Below are 26,625 nucleotides of genomic sequence, written 5' to 3'. Positions count from 1 at the left end.
TGGGATTACGGCTGTGAAGTGGGAGGCAGGATGTGATGGTAGTAACGACACTGATCCGATTGTCATGGACTTATATTATTTAAGCGTTTCAACTACTTCTCAGTCTTGTGGGGAGCGTCACACTGAGTCCTTTACTTGTGGATAACCTAGTTTGCTTTATTTGATTGTTGATGATGATTTTTTCAGTTATTTCAGTCAATGTTTTAAATGTTTACTAAAAGGCCAGAACAATTAAATCAGAATTATGAGAGATTTTGGCAAATTTATGTCATAAGTAGAATGTTTTTTAAGGTTTGATAATCTGACTTGTTAATTGTAGAACACAGACAGCACAGCAACATTCTCATTAGCAAGAATATAACCAAACATGCACATTACTTACAGTCTAAATGCATTCACATGTAATACCTAATTGTGTAACAAGGAGCAAGATGTAAAACAGTAATACTGTTACCCCATTATATACTTGACGTCTTTCATAAGCACCTACCTCATGTTACTGCGTCATATGGTCTCAACTTTCAATTAATTTAATTACTTTATTTAAAATTAACAAATCAGTCTTCTAACTAAAGTTTAAGAACCAAATTTCCTCGATGGGAATCAACAGGATCATTTTAGCCTGATAACATCTTGTTAGCTTGGTTTAGCTAAGCCACATTTGAAGAACTGGATCTTCTCATGGATGTGTGTGTGTGTGTGTGTGTTTGTTTGTTTGTTTGTTTGTGCAGCAAATCTAGAGGATTAAATTATGATTGTTTCCTCTTGTGTTTCTCCAGGATGGCCCTCAGGCTGAAGGACAGAGTAAAACCAAACAGGAGAGCGCGTGGCTCTTCAGACTGTGGTACACCTTTGATCACAAGTATCCTTTCTGTGCCCTGCTTTTCAGAAACAAAGAAAGCTTGTGTTTCATTTGCTTTTAGGCCACAGCTGTTTGAACTAGCACCGCTCTTTGTGGTAACAACAGGTCCCATATACAGTCAGAATAACTGTCTTAGGTGCACTGCATAAGTCATCAAAGTCGCAATCACAATTGATGTCATTATTAGATCATCCTTATGGGATCAGATTAACCTACATGAATCCATAAATGTTTTTTTCAGTCCCTGCTCAGTCTGGGTATAAAAACAGTCTTCAGTGAATGTGTTTAGCAGCTCATCCTCCCATTTCCTCCCTCCTTTCCTCCCTGCTGAACACTTGCCTCCCCAGGTGGCTGATTGTGTGGCTGCTTTTAACCGGAGCAGCTGTGTTTTACAGGGGAGACTTTCTCCCTGGCGACACGTGCACGCTGAAGTGAGCAGGGTGGATTTCTCATGTTCCAGCACTGCGGATGCTCAGATTAACACACATGACTCAGAGCTTTGGTGAGCACAGTTCAGTGACCTTACATGTTTCTGGGCAGCGCACTGTGCATCCGACAGCTAGGTTTGATTTCTGTTCGGACGTACACGTTGTGACAGGGAGCAGACTGCCTCCTCCCAAAGGGACTTGTGCCCTGACCAGTTGAACATGGCCCTGGGTTTTCCCAGACTGCAATATAGCCTGTCTAATTACAAACAAGAGGCATAGGAGCCCGCTGGTTCACTCTGCTGCTCTGCTGCCAAGCATCACAAAATTACTTCACCCTCAGCTGCTCGCAGAATCCTGTGCAGATTTAAACTCCAAATATATCCTGCTGGTGAACATCCCCCACATTATTAAGCCATAATTCATCACTTGCAATGTGTTTTTGTCTGGTTGCTGCAGGAAGAGAAGGGAAGGTGTAGAAAATCACTGGCTTCAAGGTCTATTTTTGTTAAAGTGTATACAGCTAGTGTAAACTGTTTTTATATTGGAATTAACTTGTGTAAACTGCTTGATCATGTATTTAGCTACAACTGTCTAATGAGTATCCTTTGTTAATAAGCCATGACAAATAAATAATCTGTCAGTGCTTTATAGATCAGCCATTAACAGGAACTACTTGTGAGTTACCAGATTGACGAAACTCCTCCTTCTGCATGACACCTGTTTTATTAAATCAGCCCTTACTGTCTGGAAAATGGCTGCAGGACGTTCAGATCAGTCCATTTATAAACAGCTTATTAACATTTACAACTGCACACCTGTTAGATTACTGTAAGCACACCTTGACATTTCTAATTGCAGGTGACTGACTAACTTTTGCTTGTGGCTTATTTAGAAAGTGAGAATCATAATTAAGCCATCAAGTAATAAATGTTAGCAAGCCATTAATGAAGGATAAAGGCTCTAATGAGTTAATAAACCATAACCATTCTGCAGTTATAGACGTTATGCCCGGCTCATTTAAGAGCATAACCAAGAAGAGAGGTTCACACAGCGACCATGTAAAGAAACCAAATTTATTAAGGATAAGCCAAGTTAACCTAAGCAGACTAACCATATGTGAAGTCAGTACTGGAGATTTGGGTGCTAGGAAAATAAAGCCAACTTAAGTTACATGTACAGAAACTGAGGCCTTAACCAACACTATATACAACCAAACAGAATTAAGTTGGGCGCTGAAAGGCATCAGCCCTCCAGGAGGGCTGAGAGAGAGAGAGGCCATTGAATTTCCCAGGTAAAATCTGCCAGGTAATCAGGAAGTACCTGAAAAACACACAGGAAACAGGAACAGGCCAAAACAAAACAAGGGCCGTCACATAAATTAATAAAAATCATTAATAAAGGATCACAGGTTCCTTCCTTTCTCTCAACTGCATTTGTAAATCTTAACAAATCATTAATAAAGGGTGGTTATACTAACTATCAAATCTGCACCTGTGTCATGTTGGAGGAGGAGTTTTCACAACCTGGAATCCCAAATGTTGTTCTTGTTAAATTCTCTATCCAGCATTAGTAAATGATTTATTAACCATTATCAAAGCAATTAGTTACAGTTTAAAGATGTTTTATAAAAGGTTTTCTTATTAAGAAGTAGTACAGATATGGAACATTAACTCCATTAAACCAGCCTTTGCTCAGTGTGTATAATGTTTGAGCTCTGCAGGTCATCCTCCTTAATAACTATCCAGTTACCTGAAGCCCATTCTGACACATAGCGGTCCGCCTCTCACCTCCACTCTGCCCAGCTACTGTGGGCCGCTGGCGAGCTGTCTGACCAGCCCCCAGGCGTACGAGGTCAGTGTCCACACGCACTTCCAGAACAGTAGATGTGCAGCAAACAAACAGTGACACTCCCATGTGACAAGTGGTCTGTGAGAAACCCATGTCCACACTGCAGAAAGTGTGGAAAGTCTATTCACTGCATGTTGTTGTAAATTGGGAAAGACATATTTGCTTTCTTGATAAGAGTCAGATGAGAAACCTGATGAAATTTAGGTTATTCAGTTAGCTTAGTTTACCACAAAGTAAACAGCTAGCCTGGCTCTGTCCAAAGCTAAAAACACTTGTCTATCATAACCTATAAATCACTCTAATTAACACCTTATTTATCGTTTGTTTAAGTCCTACAAAGTTGTAAAGGTGTTTTTTTTCTTTTTACCTTTGGACAGAGCCAGGCTAGTTGTCCTCCCCTAAGCTAAGCTAAGCTAAGCTAACCAACCGCCGGCTGTAGCTTCATGCTAAATATGTGTCAAATAATTATTTTTGAGTATTTTTCTTTATCAAAATGCCTCTCGTTTGTCTTCCTGTAAAATATTTTGATGACTCATCTTGAACTTGGGGGCAGTTGTATAAATAAATCAAACAAAACTTGGGTATTTGGGGTGACTAGCTAAGCTAAGACAAAACAACACTTCAGTGTTAGCTAGTAGTTAGCTAGCAGAGCAAAGTCATAGAGGTGTGTGCAGTTTTCTCCTGGCAAAAACTTTAGCCACATTCTTTGGAAATGTTAACAAAGTCTAATTTATTCTTATTAATAATTAAGAATAACATATTAGTCCAGACATACTTTTAAAAATATCGTTTTAACTGTGGAAAGTACAGTGGGGTCCAAAAGTCAGAGACCAATTTCCCATGTTTTGGTGCTAAGGTTAAAAAAAAAAAAAAGAAGCTTAATCGGAGATATTTTTGCCAGTGAACAAAAAGTGGTAGTTTTTCTTTCCCTTCTTATATTCAAACCTGAGGTTGGTGCCTCAGGGAAGGCTCTCTGTGAATACTGAAGGTTTCTCTCTCAGGAGGATTGTGATATTGTCAAAATATTCTCAACGCCTGCCAGTAAACACACAAAGCACTGAGGCCTTCAGTGAGGAAGAAAATGGACGGTCAAGAAGCCTTTTTGCATTCAGAGGGCAGCACAAAAGGCCCTTCTCCGCCCCACCTCCGTGATGATCACTGTTCTGTAAGACACTGTGCTCTGATATTTAAAACACAGGAGCACCCATTGAGGGGTCGGTCACACTTGGATTCACTCTGTCAGATTCTCCTTTTCATTTCATGTGAAATACTTTCACGTAGAGGCTTTTTGCTATTAAACTCTCCTTTCACAATAACCCACAGAGCCTTTTACACCGGGGTTACTAACTCTAAATTTCCTTAACACAAACTAGAGTGATTGTCTCTCATTTAAATTTAATTCTCTGTGAGCTCCGTCTTAAGATCTACAGCCGTAAATGTTTTCCTCTGCTGCTGTGTTGCTGTTGGTTTTGCCAGCGTAGTGCTGCGTGCCAGAGGAGCCATGAATTTAGATGGTAGTTCATATTATCAAGGCTGTCCAGTGCTCAGTGTCTCCAAGTGTGGAGAGACAGGGTTAAAGAAAGCTCTGTGCCTGGTTCCTCTTTAGTTATGGATATTATGAAATGATTTCATTGACCTCAAATTGTAAAACAGCTAAAATGTGGCTGTGGTTTATAATTCCCATGATGGTTTTGAAAAGATAGTACTACAGAATTCATTTTGAAGGATACGGCTGGACATATTCTATATTTTTGTCTTACTGTTAAAGCATCCAAAGAAAAAAAAAAAACAACAACAACAAAAACAACAACAATGTGTTAGTCCATCTCTCAAGACTTTCTCACTTCCTCTGGTCTGACAGTGGCACTCAGCTCCGAGAGACCTGGTTCCTACTAAAGACATAAATCTTCAGTCATTGCTACGGTGGCACATTAATGTTTTTAGTAGGTTTTGAACAACAGTGGAGCTCAGTGACAGAGGAATGAGCTCTATCAGTAAATATTTAGGATCAATTCATTGTGATTTTTGTCTTTTCATGGAATTTGACAATGAAAAAAATAGAATATAATACTACAATACCACTTACACTTTAAATTTCTTCTAAAAGCTTATTTCATACATGTTGTCCCCCTTAGTCTTTATTTTATTTGTATTATTTTTCGTTGGCATCTTGATAATTATTTAAAATAAGTTAAATATATTCATTTTAACTTATTCTTATATAAGAGGTTTTTTTTTTTACTATTTTAATTAGCAAGTAGCCACGTCCTTTTTAACAACATAAAATGCCTGATGGATTCGTAAGTTAATTGCTGGAGAGCGCGGGTTATGGGGTTATGTAATTTTTTTTCAGATCCCTTGATCTGAGTAATCCTGTAGTGACCCGAAGTTAACTCATCCTGTTCTCCCCGGGGACATGGAAGGACTATTGATCGTCAGCCAGTCAATTAGAGCTGGGAGAACCTTATGCTGCAGTTCACTGTGGGCTAGGTCCGTGTTTCACTGTGCAGCCTGTGGTTTCGTGTGCTTTATGTTTCAGCTGCACTGTAATTCAATTGCTGCAGTGCGGGCCATTAAGTGAAAGTCTCCTCCCTTCCCTACTGTAAATCCATAGTGTCCTCTCTGAGCCTCTGCACCGTTGATGTGTGTTCGTCCGTTCACTCCACACGTACCCACACTGTATGTAACCCCACCCCTCCCCTCATGTTCCACTGTGGATGTGTTTTCAGAACCACGAGCAGCTGAGGGACCACGACTCTGACTTCATCCGTAACGACAGCGACCTGACCTACACGTTCGGTGACACTGCCATCACAGCCAACGGCGCGTCCGGCGGTGGGGGGGATGGTGCCGGGGGCTCAGGCTGGAGCGCCAACGGAAAAAGGAGCGGCAGCACCTCAGAGGAGGCGCTGGAGCGTGAGCTGGACTCCCGTGAGCAGGAGCTGCTGAGCCGTGGCACGCGCCTGGTTTTCCCCATTGAGGATCATGTCTGACCCTCCCTTCCTCCCCCTCCTGCGCCTCTTCCTCCCTGACCTGACCCCCAGACCGCATCGCCCCCAGCTCTCTCCACATCCTGCGGGCAGAGCGTCCAGTCCTCCAGAGATAAGACAAAGTGGAGATACGGGAGTAGACCTGGGAGGCCTGGGAGCAGAGCTCAAGGATCATTTCATCCTCATTACAGGGAGTTTATTCTCCAGGAGACGTGTGTCCTCAAGAGCGTCAGAAGAGAAATTCTCAGTGCTGTTATACTGTGATCCAGTTTCCTCTGCATAAACAGGAGGGAAACCATTATGCAGGATGTGGGGATGAAATATCCTCAATCAAGATTGAATCTGCACTTTTAAACATGTGACATTTTGTGTGTTCAGTGGAAAAGAGGTAGAAAAGTGAACTATCGCCCGGCAGCGCTCTCTTCTCATATGATCTCACAGGTTTCTCATCACAGCACATCAGAAAATGCCAAGTGGCTTCCTGTAGCCACAACCCCATTTAGATGCTGCAAAGAGGCTCCGCAAACCAAAAGTTCATAACGAGTTCTCCAGTAAATGCGTTCCACCGATCCCATGTAATGTTTGGTGTGTGTGTGTGTGTGTGTGTGAAGATTACCTTTGTTTCACACAGAAGCGTCTGTGTGGAGGACGTGACATGTGAGCAGCACAGACTGGAGACTGCGTTGCCTTCTCAGCCACCGCAGCCCGTCATGGGTGAAGTAACAGGAATGGAGAATGCGAGCGTGTAAATAGTCACAATGATGAGCTTTGTTCCTTTTTGGAGGCACTGCTCCTTTCAGTGGTTGACCTCCCATGACTGTGACAGACAGCATCTGTGTGTCTTGTCTTTGAGTTGGCTTGGATCTATTTCTTTGTTTTAAAGTAGTCGACTGGTTGTCACAACAATGACACGAACAAGGAATGGGAGTGTTTCAACGCTAATTACATTGTTTCTTATGAAACAATGCTGATTTCCCAGAACTTAAAAAATAAACTGACATGAGATATATGCTCTAATACAGTTGAAGAGCAATTTCAACAAGATAAAATAAAGGACAGGCTTTCATCATAATTTTGATTCCTTTAAAAAAGAAAAAAAAAAAAAAAGATTTTGTGTACTGATTTTTAAAACATTAAAAAGACCAGATGCATCCGGTAAAGTAGGGCTGCAAATTATTTTCATTGACAATTAATCTGATGATTTTTGTGATTAGTCAAGTTTATAAAAGTCAAAAAATAGTGAATAATGTCTATGGCAGAGAATAAAGTGGCATCTTTTTTTACCTGCAGTCAAAACCCCCAAAAATATTCAGTTGACCATCATATGTGAAAAAAACAGCAGTGAAGTCTCACACTGGAGAAGCTGGAACCAGTGAATGTTTTTACTTTTTTCTTCTTTTTTTAAATCATTAATTTTAATTAATTTCAATTAATCAACTTGAATCATTTCAGCTTTGCACTTAAGCCAACTTCAGTAAGTGATATGATGACATCATGCTGGCACAGGTCACACTGAGTCGATGCAGGAGCCGCGCCGACAGCAAACTGGTTCTTCAAACTCTGAACAAGATTTCACCTGTAAACTTTATACTCAATAAGTGTTCAGGTTTCCAGACTGATGCCAAACACCGACAACCACAGATTAGCAGTGGATGTGCTTGCACATAATTTCACCCTTTACCTTCATCAGCAGTATGTATACTCATAAACAATGGTGTCTGTGGGCTGTTTCCGCCATAAATATATTAACCTCAAATGTTGTTGAAATGTGAGCACGTAAACAGAACGATGAGGTGAGATCGTCTCATAAATCACTGAAGTCAAGTGTAATTTATGTTTTTGTAAACCTCATGTCTCACTTGTTCTTCCTGGGTTTACAGTTAAATATATTAACATACATAAATTCCTAATTTGTGTTGTCCTATTATTGTTTCAAGGTTTGGCTTTTCTTTTCTTTTCCACATTTGTCAGGATACATCTTTATTTTGTTATAAGATCCCGTCAGTAGACAGATGCAATACGTAAACTTGAATGTATTTTGGAAATACGCTTCATAAGCTTTAAATTTCCTTCAAACAAGATTGTTTTCTGGCAGATAGATGAGAAACTTGATGCCACTTTACTATCTGTCCATTAAACATGAGGATACAACCAGTACCTGGTTAGCTTAGCTTAGCACAAAGACTGAAAAGATATTCAAACTGAGCCAGGCTAGCTGTTTCCTATTGTTTCTAGTCTTTATGCTAAGCTAAGCTAAGCTAAGCAGCTGCTGTCTCTAGTTTCATGTTCACTGTACAGACATGAGAGTGCTGTCAGTCTTCTCATCTAGCTGCCACAAAGTCAATGAGCATGTTTCCCAAAATGTAAAATGATTTCTTTAAAGTGGTGCAGCTCTATCACTGCACATACACACTGGTGATATAGAAACTTCCACTAAGATTTAATTACACTTCACCTGAACATCCTTTTTCTTAAACTGCAGTCCACTAAAATCACGAACCTCCTGGAGTTTTTGTTTTGATATCAAACATTTAGATAGACCCTTGTGTTTACATCAAATAAGTGGTGTAACGCTGCAGCAAGTCCCTGATAACATGCAGTGGCTTTGGGTTTCCGGATTTCATTAGCTGCAGCAGACCACTGAACTTTATTTGTCCTACAGGTTGGTTTGCATCAACTGCACGTGATCAATAGTTTTGTTTAACTATTTACACTGCATCGGTTACTCTTCGGTGACCCTCTGACCACATTTCCTCTCTGTGTGCAGTTGACATTTTGCAGGTCAGAGCTGCACTCAGCACCTTTTTTTTTTTTAGGCAGGTGGAGCGGCTGGTTAAACCCCGCCACCCTGCATGGAAGTAGGAGGAAGGTTTTTTCCACTCGGTCGCATTTTGGTGTTCCCCCTTTTACCAAGTCTAGACATTTGATCCGCTCCCTGTTTTAAATTCACCGCACAGCGTGTGTCGCCTTTTGTTTTTCTCGTCCGACTGCACACGGCGGCTGCTGCATTTATGTATGAGTACACAGGGGCAGGTGTGAAAAGCGCGATTGTGCAAGTTGAAACCCCACATAAGTTCCACGGCTCACCGGGGACCTCCAGGAGGAAGTGAATCTAGTTACGCAAGCCGTTGCCGAGCTTTATGTGCACTGTGGGTCATTTTAAACTTAGCTGGAGAGAGAAGTAATGTCGTCTCTATTAAAGGCACTAAAATAATCACTTGTTTGCCACCTTGTCACAACAAACCGCTGGTGTTAGACTTGGACTCATCCCATCTCCTCTGTGGTGTATGGACGGGTCACACAGCCTCCTCTGTGTGCAGTATAACCTGCAGCAGATGTTAAAGTGTCTCTGAAAGTAGAAGACGGACAAAACTGATTGTTTTTCCTGCTGTGTTGACTCACATAAGACAAAAAAAAAAAAAGGGACTCACGTTTGTTGACATGTCCAGGACAAACTGACTGGAGAGGTTTGCTTTGAGACGTGGGAGCACTTTATGGACAACAACACAGAGGACTGGAGTGACGGCTGCAGGCAAATACATGAGCAGAGGAAACTCCTATATAACCTTCATGTGCACCCTCTCTCTCTCTCTCACTGTTGTGCTGTCAGACGTCTTGCTGGATATATTTACATGCTCTCTGTACCTGACAAATATGAGACGTAGCTCAATTGTCAATATGTGGACCTGTTGTTTCTAGTAGCAGCTGGCTGCCAGAATCTCCCTGCCATGGTTTGCATGTCAACATGTTAATTAAAAACTGTCGAATAATGAGCCACCCAGTGTAGTTTGTTTCAGTCTGTCAAAGGAAGTGGTCTACATCTTAATTTCTTCTGTGCCCTTTCTGCTTACCTGTCAACACCATCAACAGTTTCCTGGAAACTTTGAATACAATCACATGTTGAATAAGCTTTTCCTAAAAACATATCTATTTATTGATACTTCTGCTTCATGTCCCCTCCTGGTTTTAAGTCATAGGTCAAAGTGTGTAATTCTGTTACACTTCCTCAGTTATTAATATTTAAACAGACATAATATTTCAGCCAGTGTACAAAGTCCAAAATGCTTAATTATTTACCACTGATTGTACATTATTTAATTCTGAGGACATGTACAGTTAATGAGTTATAATGAGAAATATATTGCATTTAAGATTATGGAGATCCACTGCACATAAGCAAATGATTATGGTTCACATAATATATTTTAATGTATGGAGGCTCGGTCTAATCCAACTCCATTCAAATGACAAGATGCTCACATATGTAAACTGATCACCTGTCAGCTCATTATGACGGTATGTACAGTGGAGAACTTCAACTGTAAATTGTAATGCAGGTGTGTCTTAAAGCCCCCGTTCACTTCCACTGGATCTCTAACTCCGCCAACACATTAAAGATCATGTATTTTCATGCAAATCCTGCTCATCATCATCATCATCATCATCATCAATGTGAACAACAGACATGTACATTTTCTTCAGGAGACACTTCTCTAGTTTTTACTAACTCTTTATTGCAGTCAGTTTCAATGGTCTAAAAGTTATTTCCTTCTTTGACAAGAGAACTTCAGATATTCCAGCCAGAACAATTATTACAGAACCAACTTCTAAAGTTGAACATGTGGACGCCGATAATTATTTTACCCCTCCCCCGACACATCCTTTAACCAGAGGGATATCACAGCATTTTACACCATTTTCAAACAAAAACTATAAACAGTAAGAACGGCACCTAATATGAATCAGTACCATCTGTTGTATTTGTGACAACCTTTTTCATAATTCACTGGCAGAGGACAGAGGCAGCTCTCCAAGACACGTCCACGGGATATTCAAAGATTTCACACCCATGCGAATGTTTTGTCAGTGGGGCGCTGCAGCTGTCCGGATTCCTGAGGGGCCGGGGGTGGAACAACCGTTCCTCAGTCGGACCTCTTTTCCAGTAAATACAGTACTTTCTTCTTCGAAAGCTCTACATTAGCACTGTTAGTGAGCCAGTTGCAGTTAGATATCAGTAATGCTCGAGATTGCTGCCACACTTAGTCATAGACTGGACGGATAAGTCGCGCAGGTGAGAGCGAACCTGACGCTGCCACCCTGGATCTTGGCAGTCGCCTCCAGAGAAGGACCCATCTTGGGCTTTTTCTGGCCCGCCTCTCGCCTGCAGGGGATTTGAGGAGGGATTAGTGCTACTAAAAGGACAGAGGGATGGAGGCTGGCCAGTGTGACGGCAGAACAAAACAGCCCCATCTCTCTCTTCTGGTTTATTTCCCCTCCCCGCATTCTTTCTATTTGCACAGACCCTTTTGGTGTTATCCAGGTAACACTGTAAAAAATAAGCTGCCATCTTCCTGTTTCAGATTCATCTGTCTGTGATTGGCTGCTCTTTCCACTTGGATTTTCTCCAGTTCATCGACCCGGCTGAGGGAAAACAAGCCCAGAGTTGTGCTCGCGAGCTCCCAGTGGACCACATTCCAGCTGCTTGTGTTGTTATTCCACCTTTTGCCCTCAGCCCTGGATACCAGGCCCCTGGAAGAGGAAAACAATCAGCTGATAATTAAAATAAAGCCCCTCAAGTTATGACACAGCTGTACAGTGAAACAGATACACGGCATGAAGACTACACACACATTCAGCAGGATTACTGTATGGATCCTCTCACAATAACTCTATCAGTACCAAAATCAGGGTGGAGGCAGAAAGACAAGGGGCACCCATCGCCTCCACCCTTGCGTCTGCTGCATGCTGACGGTTTGCAGGCAGCCCAGCTCTAAAGGGCCTCGCTTGTGAGAGCTGGCGGTGACAGGCTGGTGGTAACCCTGGGAGCTCTGTCCTGTCGTGGACAGCCGTATACAATGACCCCCTTCTCGACAGCACAGTCTGAGGCCCAGCTGCACTCGCTGCCAGCCCCCACACTATCCATGAGGGGACCCAGCATTGCCAGTTAGAAAACAATGACGCCTCTATTAAACAACAGATCGCTCGCTCATTAAGGAGGGAGAAACATTTCTGACTATCTCACTCTGAACGCTACAAAAAACCAGTTACAGTGGCGTCACTTGTGTTGAAAATGGCAGCGCTGTAATATCTCATCTGTCTGAAATGTTCAGCCCTTTGAGAGACCAAATACATTTTGTTCATTTAGCCTGAACAACAGGTTCCATCTCAAATTGTGATTGATTACCTTGTAGGAAAACTAAAAGAGAAACAACCACAACACTGTCACATATTTATAGGTTGGGAGCGTCTGGCTGAGCTGTTATCTCCAACACAAGAGTGGAGTTACTGATTATCTGAACAACACAGTTAACATATAATATGAGGCCAAAAAATGAAAAAAAAAAAAAAAAAAAATCAAAATAGTGCTGAACAATTATCTTAAGTATTATCAAAATCACAATATGTTAAAAAAAAAGGAAGAAATCAAAAATAATAATTTCAAGTGAAATCATGACTCATATCACAATTGCAATATCTGCCAAAATAATTGCAATGTTTTTTTTTTGCATATTGTTCAGCACTAAATGAAAAGTTGGATTTCATTAAGAAGGTAAACAAAGTCCCGTCCACATTTTTATGATTTGACAAAGTTACTGTAAAGTCTCTATAAATTTAGTGTCTGATTTGTTTTTAAACAAAAAACTGAACTTCTCTTAAAGTTAAAGAATAGATTCAAGTCTCCACATCTCATTTGTGTGAGTTGTGCGTTGGATCATGGTTGCTTCCAAAAAAACATCTCAGTGATGTCGAGAAATTGAGCTTTTTCTTTACGGGGAAAAAAGAAAACTGTTTGCCAGCAGCAGCTGAAAGCAAGAGCTGCCTACACATTCATCATTCTGCACAGTGACCGTCAAGCAAGTCACCAACAATAAGTAAAACCTTTCTGAGTGAAGGGAACTTCGCTTTTAATTCATCAAATTAAAGCCTATATGTTGTTTGTTGCTCTCATGTCAAACAAATACAAATGTGAGACTGCTGATCCCCATATGGGCGCTCTGTTTTCAATTTGCCTCTTTCAGATATTGGTCGAAGGTCACGGATATGTCAGAGCAGCAGAAAGACCTGGAGCCTGTGTCAGATGGTTTCTGTTCAACCACCAACTTCCTGCACTGACAACTGATGTTGACTGATGCAGCTGCAGATATAAATCTTCACTCACGCTTGAATAACAGCGCCTCTGAGTGAGCTGAGCATACCTTTAACCCATCGATTCCTCATGCCACATCCTCATGTTGTTTTGTCCAGGCTGTTTCTCTGATAGCCCAGCTGCCTCATGACTTCACTGCAGTAGGCCTCCACCTGATTTATCTGCTCCACACTGAGCCGCTCCCTCCAGGCATATATAGCCTCTTTTGCATCCCTAGATGATATAAGGAAGGGCTTGTCAGATGAATACCCCTGTCCGTGCGTCATGTTCAGTGCAAACTTCTCCAGAGCAGGGGAGGTGGAGAGGTTGGAGAAGCGGTAGAGCCTCTGGAGCTCCTCCATGGGGTGGAGGACCAGGTCCTCGTAGCGGATGCGGAGGTAGTTCCTCCTCACCCAAGGGGGCGCGTTCATCACCAGCATCATGTCACTGAGCCAGTTGTCACAGATAAGCTCCATGGCGCTGGAGACGTAGCTCTCAGCCCGGTTCACCCTGTTGCTCGGCACCAGCAGCCGCTTGTACTTGTCGGTCTGCTTCTTACTCCTGAGCACCTGGATGCTCTCCTTCACCAGGGCCTGCTTGGACTTCAAGCGCGAGTTGTGCACGGCCCTCGGGTCTCTGAAGAGCTGAATAATCTGGAGGTTGATCGCCGGGTCCTTCATCAAAGGAACCAACGTGCTCAGGTCCAAGACGCGGACTCCTTTGATCACCATCACTGGGTACTTTTTGCACTCCCTCTCCAGCTCCCTGATGTCCCTCTTTTGGCACTTTGCGCACTGGTCCTCCTTCACCAGCCCGATATCGTGCCGCTTGTGCGCACCACACAGCGGCTCTGAACATATCACCTTGTTCATTTTCCAGCCGAATATGAACGAGGTGGTGATGTTTTGCGTGCCGGCGTAAAGTTTGAGGACGGAGAAGTCGCAGCGGTACAGGGCGTTCATCATGTCCCGCACTGCGCCCTGGAGACTGGCCGCATCCCCCGGGTACAGAGCCTGCCATATGTGCCACATCGGCTCGTACAGGTAAAAAACATCGGGGTGCTGGTTGAACAGCTCCCCCAAGAACGAGGAGCCGGTCCTCCAGGTGGCATGCAGGTAGATGTTCATCCGTGACTGGCTCCTGTTGACGGCGTACTCCGTCGTGTCGCTGCCGTTGAGTCTGTAACCGTTATCCCACAGCAGCGCCACCGTGTTCTCCAAATCTGGGCATCTGGGCTGTTGCTGCGGCAGTCCATGCTTCCCGCGTTGATAGGATTTATCCCCGTAATCTAACACGTACGGGATTAGCAGAAGTAAACCTGAATATGCCAGTATCAAAATCAAGTATTTCTTATGTAGCCTCCTCTTCATTTCCTTTCGGCGGGAGGGGGCGGCTAGCTTCTTCTCTGATGGTCAGCACAGCGCTTTGTGCAGCGCCGAGGTCTCTACAGTAAAGTTATGTGAATGCTCGAGAACTGGGAGTGTGTGCGGGGGATTAGCCCCGCCCCTTTAAAGACAAAATAACCAGATTATTTCTCCTTCCTGTCCGTATGTACGTACGCAGTCGTTCAGAGCGGCTCGGTGAAATAAAATTTATTTACAAAATGGTTCCAGCGGGGATAATTGTTGTCAATATCCCTGTAAAACCGCCATAAAATTACGTGGGATGCCGCGCGCGTGGGCACCAAGTTAAATTGGGAATACCAAAGAGCCTTGAAAGGGAAGATGTTTCAACGGCTACCGTCCATCGTAACACCTCTGTCTCTGTACCGCAGTGAATTATGGGAGATTCCTGTGAAATTACCGCTCCCTTTGAATTGGCGAATTAGTCGTTGTTGTATTTTTTTCGCTATAAAATTAACTTTTTCGTGCTACAAATTCACACTTTCAAATATTAGCTTTTCCATTATGATGAAAACAGACCAACGATTTTTTTTTTTTAATATTCTGGGTTCGCGCATGCGCACACGCCGTCGTTTGTTGTCAGGCGAGCACTGCGCGGTTCTGGTAGAATCAATGGAGGAACGACTGAAATTTTTTTTTTTTGGCTTTGCAACAAATGGCGTATTTAACACATTCTTGCTTGTGCTAACCACTTAGCCTGCAGAGTTACCGATCCAGCAGCAAGCCTGACAGCTAGCTAGCTAACACCAGTGGATGCTTGTAAAGTCAAGCCAACTGCAGCACTGTCGACAGCAACATGACACACTGGAGCATCTTCGAAAAGGAGACAGAGAAAGAAACGAAGAAGTTGATCAGATGTATCATCGGGGTCGAGGATGAGGAGGACCAGAATTTTCAGCTGGCACTGAAATTCGCTTCGTCAAATTTTAAGTGAGTTAGCCGTGGACAGGATGGATGCTAGCTTGTGAACTGCTAACATGTTAGCTACAAGCGGCGAGTATAGTAATAGTCTGGTTTGTTGACAGGTTTCATCGTTACCTGGATGTGGACAGCCATAAGGTCCAACGCAGTATAGGCGGGTGAGTGTTGCCTGTGGTATTATTGCTGCTGCAGTGTCTTTGCGGGGGCGTACCAATTACTTTATATTGTTTATATATATTATTATATAGGACTATGGGAGTATCCACCTAGAAAGTGTCTAGTTTCCTTTAGCATTTGGATGCTGTAAGAATTTATGTTTCACACATGCTTAAGTAACAGAAACTTTGGCATTGGACCATACCATGGTAACATGAGTAAAAACTTTCATGGTGCATATTCCCAAATGAATTTGTGTTTAACCGAAGCTAATTTTGGCCCAGGACCAAACATAGCCAGCAATGGACCTGCAGCTCTAACATAGTGTCAAAAGTTTTTTAGACTGAATCAGGACTCATCATCACAGCACAGACAATGCTCTGATAAAACTATTCTTCAGCACTGATGTTCCATGTAGATGCTCTTCCTCATGGTGGAACAGACTGGAGACAATTTTACTTCCAAAACATGCATCACACTTTTGCCAGTTTTAACACTGTTGTCAGTTTGCACACTTATTCATAGATGACTGTTGATTCTTGGTTTTGAGGATTCAGTACCCAGATGCACACAGTGCAGAGGAGTGAGTGTGCTGATTCATTTTTATAGATGTACTGTACTAAATAATAAAGACTCTAAATGAATATCACATGTTTTCCAGAATCTACGAGAAGCTCATGGTCCACTCCGACTTGAGCAAAGCAGGAAGCTGGATGAGGCTGACTGAAGAGTTCCTTAACTCACCTTTACCTAATACTGATGGAACAAAGGTGTGGCACAGACATGAGCTGACAGAAAATTAACTCATGGGAGGAGGAGGAGGAGAAGAGAGAGGGTTGATGCTCTGACATTGACACCAAGACAAATCCCCAATAGATTGTTTCCTTCAAGGCTTCATGTTTCCCTCTTTTCTTTTTGCAGACTGATGTACACTACAGCGTCCTGTCCCTGCTGCTCTTCTTGTCCGACTCCCCCTCAAACACAAACTTTGTTGAGAGACCCAGGGTGAAGGAGGCCGGTGAGTCGATGTTCCACAGATACTTAATGTCCCTTTATATTGACTTAAGGATGCTACATGTCCATGTGAATCATGATCCCTCCAACTTGTCTGTGCAGAACCTGAGGACAACTTTGACTGGGGTAAATATCTGATGGAGGGCGAGGACATAGACATCGGACCATACCCGGATACTCCTGTGAGTAAATCATGACCAACCCTTTGTGGACGTGGATTATCACAACACCAGCACCGCATTATTTAGATCCTTTTTCATCTAAATCAGTCTTGACTGCTTTTCAGGAGTGGTCTGAAGAGGAGAGTGAGGACGATGACAGCCAGCAGCCAATCAGCAGGGAGGACTCTGGGATCCAGTTGGACAGAACCCCCCAGGAGGACCAGGACAACACCAACAAAACAGTTCCAGTCACATGGACAGGTGCAAACTTATCACACAGTGAGATAACATAACAATTGTAAAATAGCTCATGGAAGCCTCGGTGATTATGGAATAACGTAAAAACGAGACGGGACCAAAACAAGCATCAACACTGAAGCTGTTTTTGAGTATAAAAATAATTGCAGTTTTTATTCCAGTGGGGGAGCCTGACGCCCGGGCCTGGCTCGAGCAGCATGTGGTGACACCGTACTGGGTGGCTCACGCTCCTCGTTTTCCCCACAGCTTGCATTTACACTCCAACTTGCTCAATGTGTGGTAAGACTCCAAACTGTTCAAAATGCTTTTACTTTATAATATAGTATTGATTCACTGATCATTTTTTTTTTTACCACTTACAGCAGTGTAAGTATTTGTGCCAAATTTACCATGACTAGGTTTCAAGCATAAAGTCTTAATAGAAGAAGATTCTTAGATTTTAAGGATATAACAGTGTGTACATTATCATGAGGTTATACGTGCTGGATTTAGCTTTTCCTGACTCTCCATAGTTACTGTTTCCTTGCAGAAGACTTGTGTTTTGTCTGGTACGACTGTGTACAGCTCTGGTCTGTGTCTCCTCCCACACTGAACGTAGTTATTAAAGTTGATTAGTGTCCTAAAATCTGTGACACTCTTATTGGTAAAACCTCCACATGAGGCGGACGTACTTCTCCCACCTGTTTACTATGTTACTTTATTTAGTTACGCTCATAATGAAAAGACTTATTGCTAAAATATAAAAATATTTTCTCACAATATTGTGACTTTATCTTTAGTAGATAGGACTTTATATTCTGGTCATTGTGAAATCATCTTTCTTTATTTGCCTGACTTCATGTTTGTTTGTTTTTACCATCTTGTTTTCAAAGTGTCAAATTTATAAACTAGGCTTAAATGCTAAGCAAAGTTTTTTAAAGCAATTATTCTTTGAGGTATGACAATGTTAAGATAATGAAGTGGTCAAAAAATAGCATGATAATGTTTTTACTAGCTTTGCTTTTTTATAAAATTACATTCTCCCAAGAATTCCATATATTCCACAATCATCTGGACCTGGAGTGATATGGTTTTTAATAGGTTCATATCGGTAAAGACTGATATGATTAATGGCGGGTTGATGTTGACTTTAGGGGATTTGTGAAGTTGAAATGTTTCAAAATGGTCAGATGTTAATGCGCAGCGTCTCTCCTCTCAGGGATCAGCACTTGTACAACACTGATCCATTGTATCTGCCAGAAGAAAAGGCCTTTGTCACTGAGACCCAAGTTATACGGGAAACACTGTGGTAAGTTGTAACGATTCTCTGATGCGTGACTGTGCTAATCGTACGAACTTGCAAAGAAATGCATCTCCTGCTTCCTCACAAGTGAAACCCTGTTTTATCTCGTAAATCTTCAAACATTTGAGTCCTCGTTGTGTCATACAGGAAATTCCTTGTCATTTACAGGCTCAAATTGAGATAATTTATTTCTTAATATCACGTAGTTAAGCTGTGACTTCTGGCTGTCGTGTTGCAGGCTTCTGTCCGGAGTGAAGAAACACTTTATATTCCAGCACCATGACGGAAAAGTGTCAGTGAGGAATAACGTGGTGGTCACTCATCTAACTAGTGTAAGTTCTAAATCAGAAAATGACTTGTATTACACCTCAGTAAACTCGTCCTCTGTGAGCTGTGGGAAACAATGTTTTCGTCTTTTGTGCTACAGAACTGTCTGCGCTCCGTGCTGGAACATATCGCAGTGTACGGCCAAGCTGTGTTCAGGCTGCAGAGGTTCATAGACGAGGTGACCGGCTACAGCTCGGAGCCTTGCCCGCCCAGCTCTGGTTCCTCCTACGGCTCCAAGAAGGGCTCTGAGCCTCCCTTCAGGACCTACCAGGCCTTCGTGTGGGCGCTCAACAAGTACTTCACCAGCTTCAAAAAGGAGCTGACCTCAATTGAGAGAGAGCTCATACGCAATGGCAAGTACAAGTGTGTTTAATGGGCTGAACTCGTCGGCTAAATCCTGATAGAACTGTAACTATATCTCTGCATTCCTTGCAAGACCTGCACGATAACTGGGATCACAACACCAACGATCAGCCTGACACAGAGACGAGAGGCAGGGGGAAACGTCTAGCTCGGCTCTGTCTGAAGTTCAAATAGATGCCTACTTCCATATCTGAAGCTCACTGATTAACACAGGCCCCGCTCAGACCTGCAGTAACATGCATCTTCAGTGATCCAATCACAAGTGGACAGCTCGAAGAACATCATTTCACACCTGGCTTTAAAATGTGTTGCCTCCAGTGACCACATGTGATTAGATCTGACTTCCTGCTTCATATGCAAATGAACAGGTTTGTGTTGCTGTTTTTAGCCAATCTGACAAGACTGTCAATTGACAATGTGCTTGTGTGTGTGAGCGACAGAGAGAGAGAGCGGGGCACGGAGGAGGTGAGCGAATCATTGCTCTGCTCACAGTTCTACCCTGAAATAAGCTTTTAACCATGTAAATACTCAAATATTTTCCGTTCGTCATGAAACTGTGTTGGGACTAATCAGACGTCAGTGGAGTAGGCGGTCCTTCAGTATGACTCATTTGCGTTCACTCTGCTAAAGGAACGTGGACACCTGTGGTCTGAATGTGGTCTAGGTGAGCGGATCTCAAATGCGTCCTCAATGCATCTTGGGTGCGTTCACACCTGAAGTAAGAGCTGACCACTTGTGATCGGATCGCCTGAGACGGATGTTAATACGTCACAACACACCACTTTACTGCTGCTACACTACAGCTGATGTGCACAGGGTTTTGTAGTTCCCCAGTCTGATGTATAAGTACTATTCATCAAAGGATGCAGGATGATTTATCACAGCTTGTTAAGATATGTGGTGTGGTGTGTAAAATGGTTTTTCCATTTGTGGCTGAGCTTCCAGAAAGTCCAAAAGTTTCCGATTGTCATAGTGTATCTATGAAACCATAACAAAATGTATTACAATTTACTGTGGTGCTTTATATATAGTATCCCTTAATTCTGAGTATTTGATCCCTGAGTGGTTTGTTTATTAAGTCCGTTACTGTTTGATGAGTCCTGCTCTTGTACAGATGAGACGGTCACCCTGTCTGCAGTCCTGGAGCGACTCAGCCCTCACTTGGCGCAGATCAAAGTGCTGCACAAAGTCTTCTGTACCGGAGTCGCAGAGGTCCCCACTGAGACGCCAAATGTAGTGCGGGCGTCACACTTGCTCAACACGCTGTACAAAGCTATCATTGAGTACGACAGTGTCGGGGAAGCGTCGGAGCAAGCGGTGAGTGTGTCCTGCCGATTTAAGCTCAGCGAACTCAAAGCAGAAGGCAGATTTCATGGGTCTTAACAAGGAAACATTACTGTCTGTCATCTTTCCTTTCTAGGTGGCTCTGTTATTTTCTCTATGGACAGAGACCGTCAGACCATATCTGGAGATTGTGGATGAATGGATCGTTCATGGCAACCTGTTTGACCCTGCCAAAGAGTTCATCATCCAGAGGTATGAAACTGTTTGCAAGAATCCTTAAACATCTCCTCCAACATGACTTTCCAAACACTCACTCTTTTTCTCGTCCAGGAACAAAGACGTCCCAGTGAACCACAGGGACTTCTGGTACGCCACCTACACGCTGTACAGCGTGTCGGAGATGGTGGACAACGAGGAGAAGCTGAACGACGCAGCCAGCGGCAGCTCCGGAGGGGATCAGGGCTCCAGCAACAGGCAGCTCACCATGGTGTCCTTCCTCAAACCTGTCCTCAAGCAGATTATCATGGCGGGGAAGTCCATGCAGCTGCTCAAAAATCTGGACTGTAAGGAGGATGAGCAGGCGGAGAGATCCTCCAGAGGTCAGCCTTTAATCTGCGAATGATGCTTTTCAGTGTCTGTGTTCTTAAACTGTTTTTCTAGTTTGGATTTGTTTCAGCATTTTTTTTCAACATTGTCAAAATTTTGCGTTGCAGATGCAGAGAGGAAAAGTTTATACACACTGTTTTTAGAGTCAGTGCAGTCACGCCTCTGCAGCCAAGAGAACTCTCCGACGGACACGGTGACTGAACAACAAGTCACGAGGAGGAGTCTCATAAAGATGCATTCCATCATGGCTCAGCATCTGGAGATTGATGACGTCCACGATCCGCTGCTGGCCATCAACTTCGCCAGGTAAGCAGGAACAACATTAAAACCACAAGTGGCTCCACAGACGACGACACCAGCTCGTTCTGCTCAAAATAATAAACCATGAGGCAAATTTAAGAGCAGGTGGTGAGTTTGTAATCCACAGCTGTTGTCCTCTCAAGAATAAAGCTTAGGCCTTCAATTTAGCCATCGTTACATTATGCCTTTTTGCAGCTGGTGGTTTTATCATCTCTCAGATGCTCAGATTTTGTCGTCCCAGACCTGCAGGGTTAAAGCAGTCTGGTCTTTGTTCGCCCCCAGGCTCTACTTGGAGCAGAGTGACTTCAACGAGCGTTTCTCTGGAGGGGATTTCATCGTGGACCGCTCCTCTCAGTCCGTCACCTGCCAGACATTTGAGCTCACCCTGCGCTCCTGCCTCTACCCCCACATCGAGAGGAGGTACATCGAGTGCTGCGGGAACCTGATGAAGACCCTGAAAAAAGACTACAAGTAAGCATCATTCTTTGTGAGCGAGGACTCTGAATCACTTCCTGTTGCTGCATATGGAACATTTGAGTTTGCTGATGTGTCCGCAGGCTGCTGGAATACCTCCAAGCCATGAGGAACTACTTCCTGCTGGAAGCTGGAGACACCATGTACGACTTTTACACGGCCATCTTTGACAAGGTGCAGGAGAAGGAGAGCTGGCAGCAGCTGTCTTTTCTCAACGTGCAGCTACAGGAGGCGGTGGGACAGCGCTACCCAGAGGACAGTAGCAGGTACTGCAGGCTTATGTTAGTGAAGAATAACTGGAGATATGTTAATAATTAGGAGGATATCTTATTTTTATATGATTGAAAAGTCGGTGTGTTTTTCCTCATCATTTCATGTTTTATAGGTTGTCAATCTTCTTGGAGACTATTGATCCTTCCAGGAAAAAGCACCCGGTGAATAACCTGGAAGTGCTGACTCTCGGTTACAAGGTCAGCAGAGTGAATGTGTTTGCTTCGATTTTGTTAATGCTTTTTTTGAAACTGCCATGTTAACATATACTCATTTCCACACAGGTTCCCTGGCCTGTTGACATTGTGATCAGCACTGAGTGTCAGAAGATTTACAATCAGGTGTTTCTCCTCCTGCTGCAGATCAAATGGGCCAAATACAGTTTAGACACTCTTCGATTCAATGGTAGGAGTTAGTTCAATCATTTTTCTGGCAAAATCGCCTCAAACGTGGCTGTTTCTGCTCCTTTAACGTGAAATCTTTCTTGTTTTCTCTGTTTCATATCATTGCAAACTGAATGTTTTGGGTTTTGGACTGTTGAGACATTTTTTTCAGACCAAATCCATTAGTAAAGAAAATAACTAATTGATGAAACTAATTGTTAGTTGCAGCCCTGCTTAGAATGGCACTTTGAATTTACATATATTATATTCTGTCCTTCAAAATAAAGGTTGTTTAATTGATATGTGAAACGTATCTTTCTCATAGAGTTCACCGCCATCAGTAAGAAACTGGAAGGAGCTCAGGCTGAGGAAGTAAAAGTCAAAGAGCCAATCAATCAGCAGATTCACCGAATGTGTCTGCTGAGGGTCAAACTGATGCACTTTGTCAACAGCCTTCACAACTACATCATGACCAGGGTGAGAGGAATCACAGAATAAACCTTTCTCACAGCAAACATGCACAACACCAAGACCCTGAAACTGAAGCAGCTAAATGGAATTGAACCGTCCTTCATGTGATCAGTTGCTCTACCGCTCTTCGCACTGTGATGTCAAATTTTAATACTGCAGGTAGAATGAGAGACTGTAGAAGAAGAAGAATCACCTTGGTGGTGCTTTTGAGAACGGTCTAATGTCTGTTGACCTGTCAAACGGCAACTTCGTTACAGCAAGCAGTTACCAAATTTGTATTGTGCTATTCAGAAGTCTGTAAATTGACACAGCACATGGAAATGAATAGAACACAATGGGAGGCTTGAAGGTAGAAAATCAACCCAAAAACTTATGATATGTTTTGGAAAATAGTCGACAGTAAAGAATACAGTAGCTAATGAGCCAATTAATTTGAAACCGCCGTGGTCTTTAATCTGTCTGCTCTCTTTTCTTGTCAGATTCTGCACAGCACAGGACTGGAGTTTCAGCACCAAGTACAGGAAGCTAAGGACCTGGACCAACTGATCAAGATCCATTACAGATATCTGGCAACTATCCATGACCGTTGCCTGCTGAGGGAGAAGGTAAACAGAACTCACAGGGAATATAGTTCACTGGGGATCTTATTAATTATACAATACTTAAGTGGTATTTGCCCCTCTGGACCAAAACACTGAATCTCTGTCGGCTCCAGTTTTCCTTGGCTGAAGCTGCGCTCCGACCTCAGGCTACGTCCACAATGTGTTTCAGTTTTGAAACGCATCACTCTTGCGTCCACAATAAAAACAACAATACTCCAGAGTTTTCGAGCCACCTAAAACGGAGACTTTTGGAAACGCTGCTGTCCCCATTTTTGGTTCGAAAACTCAGGGGCTGCATTTTAGTCTGGACGGGCAGAAATGGAGACTTTCAGAAATGATGATGATCACTTCTGATTGGGTCTTATTGTAACTATCACGACTTGTCATGGCGTCCAGCGTTGAATGCAACGTGGATAAAGACTTACAAGTGTTGCTGACCTTGTTGTCTTTGCTAGCAGCTGATCTGCAGTTCAGCTCTGCATTTTAACGCTACAACTGTCTGTGCAGAGTAGACAATCTGCTTCCTGTTTTAAACCTGCACATGCCCAGTGTTCATTAATGGTCATGTGATTTGAGTTCTCAGGTGTTAGTATGGACGGAGATTGTTTCTGATAAGGTCAGATTGTTTTCATTTTAAAACAGCGTTTTAAAATGAAAAGATGTTGGTGTGACGTAGCCTCACTGTGCGAGGACGGGGGCCAGGAAAGGAATTTCCCATTAGGGATCAATAATTTAATACTCATCTGTCATCCTATGAAATGTTTTTATCTTGTGATCACTTCATTATATTCCCTCTTCAGAATGATGCAGCTGGTGAGCTTCCTACATACATTTATGACAGTTCATGCATCTGCTGTTGTCTAATGCAGCTGTGTTTTCTCAGGTCAGTTTTGTGAAGGAGGCAATAATGAAGGTCCTCAATCTAGTCCTGATCTTCTCTGACCGATGGCAAGCTGGATTCGGAGCCTGGAAGTAAGAGCTCTCATACAGACCGGAGGGAAAAATAAAATCTAAGCTGTAATTTATAAAAAATGCGACACAAACATGACGTACTGTCTGTCGTCAATACATGTGTGGTGAAATGTTTAAACCTGACAAGGAGTTCACATACTAATGTGTTTTCTTGACGAGCCTTTTGTATCTCACTGTCGTGTTTACGTCTTAATTACAGGATCGAGTCTATTGATAAAATGGAGTCGGACTTCAAGAACTGTCACATGTTCCTCGTGACGATACTCAATAAGGCCGTGTGTCGCGGCTCCTTCCCTCACTGTGAGTAAACTGACTTCATACATTTTTTACTTTATACTTTTTATGTACACGCAGGAATAATTAACATGGAAGTGTTTCCTTCTTGTGCAGTGGAGTCTCTCGCCCTCTCTCTGATGGCAGGATTTGAGCAGTGCTGAGGAACCATCCATGTTTCATTGTTTTGGCCTGATGGACTGAACACAGTTTGGTTCTGTCTCATTACTGTCTATTCTCTGACTGCTGTCATTGTTCATGATGATGTGCAACATATGAGGTCACAATGTGCTGCGACTGTTGGCGACAGACTTGGACTACATGCTGCGTGTCTTTTCAGAGCCATAGTCAAAACAAGCTACTTGTGAATATACATCAGCTTCTGTATTTAAAACATGTCAACTTTTGTAAAGTTTTTTTATCTATGAGCTGTTATGTTGATTGTTAATGTGTAAATTAAGCACAACAAATCTTGCACAATGATGTAGGTATATGTTGTTATTCAACATAATGTTATATTGCTTTATAATAAAAGTTTATTAATAATCATATCGACAGTGTAATCAACTTATTAATTCTACATTTTGCGGTTGATGCCTATACTAAGAGTCTTTGTAAAGAAAGAACTGATAACAGATGAATAGATTTGTGGAAGGTCTTGGGAATATGGGTTCAATTTTTGAGTTTTAGGGCAAGAGTATAGTTTATTTACATATTTAGTAGAATGAAATTTCAGTTGAATTGTGTTGCATATTGATGGTGGGCCTCGGTCAAATTGAGTATTGCATAGTGAGATACTTAAATAGTTATGGAAACTAACTAAAAACATAATTTCTGCCAAGTGAGTGAGTTATATTTATTTACAATGTTCTGTTACTGGTGATAAAGCAGTATTAATGGTTTAATAAGTGTAGCGTGTGTGTTAGCTCTGGCCTGTAGCTGTGAAAGAGCCTAATGAAGTTGTTGACCCGTGGGGGAGCAGTCAGTGTCAGTATGTGCTTTTATTCCCATAACCTACTGTAAGCTGTGATTTAAAGGGTGTTTAAAAGTGATCTGTACAGCCATTGTTCCAGTTGGACCTCATAGGGTAAAAGCACTCAATGACTTTTCAAAGTGGTAAATTGCAATGACTCATTGCATGAACTGTAATGTTGCTGTAGCTGAAATCAAACTGACAACCTTATAAATACAACACTGAATTTACTTGTTCCTTACAGTGGTGCCTTTCTGTTTTTTCATTCACTAGGTATGGTATAAGAGGGAGATCAGACTTATCCCATTAGCCTGGTTTATCTTAGAGTTCAACAATGACGGCAAAGACTTTCAGTGGTTAGCACTGTTGTCTCACAGTCAACAAGATGGCCCTGGGTCATCAGCTGTATGGTGTTTTGGAGTCATGCTGTGTGACCTTTAATAGAATAAGATTTTGGAAAGAAAAGGATACCAGAAAATTAAAATTAGTAAAACAAAAGATGTTGTATGAGTGCGACTTAAACTTTTATTTAATTTATTTCATGTGACTGTGTTTTTTTTTTTTTCTTCATTTCATTTTTTTACTATGATTTTCTGAATATACTTATAGATTATTTTGTTCTCTAAAGCTGTTTGCCTTTTATACCTTTTGTATATTAAGATTATTAAGATTATCACTAAAAATTACTTTTTTTTGTCAGTGTACTTCTGTCTAGTTTTGGCAAAAGTTGTAGTCAACCTTACAATAATATTAGCTGCTTGGACGTAAGATCAGTACCTCAGCTGTTTATCCTAACAAATAATTCAGAATGAAAACTAGGTATGCAGGTAGATGAAATATAATTATAGTGGCTATCTATCCACTACTAATAAAGAGAA

General features: G+C 42.4%; 3 protein-coding genes across 4 annotated transcripts in view; 2 read left to right on the top strand and 1 right to left on the bottom strand.

The window, feature by feature from the left end:
* Window positions 1-9,905, top strand: part of slc9a7 (solute carrier family 9 member 7) — a 30,098-nt gene extending 20,193 nt beyond the window's left edge. Inside the window, exons 14-16 of one of the 2 annotated variants that reach the window (XM_056378230.1) lie at window positions 780-862; window positions 3,036-3,141; window positions 5,868-9,905. In XM_056378230.1, the coding sequence (XP_056234205.1) occupies window positions 780-862; window positions 3,036-3,141; window positions 5,868-6,131 (453 nt within the window). In that variant the 3' untranslated portion in view covers window positions 6,132-9,905. The other variant, XM_056378231.1, reaches the window with a different exon arrangement.
* Window positions 9,906-10,617: 712 nt separating this feature from the next.
* chst7 (carbohydrate (N-acetylglucosamine 6-O) sulfotransferase 7) lies at window positions 10,618-14,743 on the bottom strand. The gene is made up of 2 exons (XM_056378232.1): window positions 13,325-14,743; window positions 10,618-11,657 (listed from the first exon to the last, which is right to left on the bottom strand). The coding sequence occupies exon 1, from the start codon at window positions 14,622-14,624 to the stop codon at window positions 13,356-13,358; it is 1,269 nt and encodes a 422-aa protein (XP_056234207.1). The 5' UTR covers window positions 14,625-14,743; the 3' UTR covers window positions 10,618-11,657; window positions 13,325-13,355.
* A 390-nt stretch (window positions 14,744-15,133) lies between these two features.
* Window positions 15,134-25,325, top strand: tubgcp5 (tubulin, gamma complex associated protein 5). The gene is made up of 23 exons (XM_056378228.1): window positions 15,134-15,587; window positions 15,683-15,736; window positions 16,396-16,504; window positions 16,656-16,752; window positions 16,851-16,930; window positions 17,035-17,170; window positions 17,329-17,446; window positions 18,366-18,455; window positions 18,688-18,781; window positions 18,877-19,129; window positions 20,254-20,456; window positions 20,560-20,675; window positions 20,754-21,022; window positions 21,137-21,335; window positions 21,612-21,800; window positions 21,887-22,069; window positions 22,189-22,273; window positions 22,358-22,478; window positions 22,782-22,933; window positions 23,407-23,532; window positions 24,413-24,501; window positions 24,701-24,801; window positions 24,892-25,325. Exons 1-23 carry the CDS (start codon window positions 15,454-15,456, stop codon window positions 24,936-24,938), a joined length of 3,045 nt encoding a protein of 1,014 aa, XP_056234203.1. The 5' UTR covers window positions 15,134-15,453; the 3' UTR covers window positions 24,939-25,325.
* The last annotated feature ends 1,300 nt before the right edge of the window (window positions 25,326-26,625 follow it).

This window comes from Seriola aureovittata, chromosome 6 (assembly GCF_021018895.1).
Source record: "Seriola aureovittata isolate HTS-2021-v1 ecotype China chromosome 6, ASM2101889v1, whole genome shotgun sequence".
Lineage (NCBI taxonomy): Eukaryota > Metazoa > Chordata > Actinopteri > Carangiformes > Carangidae > Seriola > Seriola aureovittata.
Note: the sequence above shows the minus strand (reverse complement) of the source record. Positions and strands in the feature narration are given on the sequence as shown.

What these genes read in the sequence shown, in the direction of transcription:
- chst7 (XM_056378232.1), bottom strand. Translation starts at nt 14,624, where the DNA reads ATGAAGAGGAGGCTACATAAGAAATACTTGATTTTGATACTGGCATAT.
- tubgcp5 (XM_056378228.1), top strand. Translation starts at nt 15,454, where the DNA reads ATGACACACTGGAGCATCTTCGAAAAGGAGACAGAGAAAGAAACGAAG. An exon ending in AAAGAGTTCATCATCCAGAG is followed by an intron (nt 20,676 to 20,753) that starts GTATGAAACTGT and finishes TTTCTCGTCCAG; the next exon opens with GAACAAAGACGTCCCAGTGA. An exon ending in ACCCTGAAAAAAGACTACAA is followed by an intron (nt 21,801 to 21,886) that starts GTAAGCATCATT and finishes ATGTGTCCGCAG; the next exon opens with GCTGCTGGAATACCTCCAAG.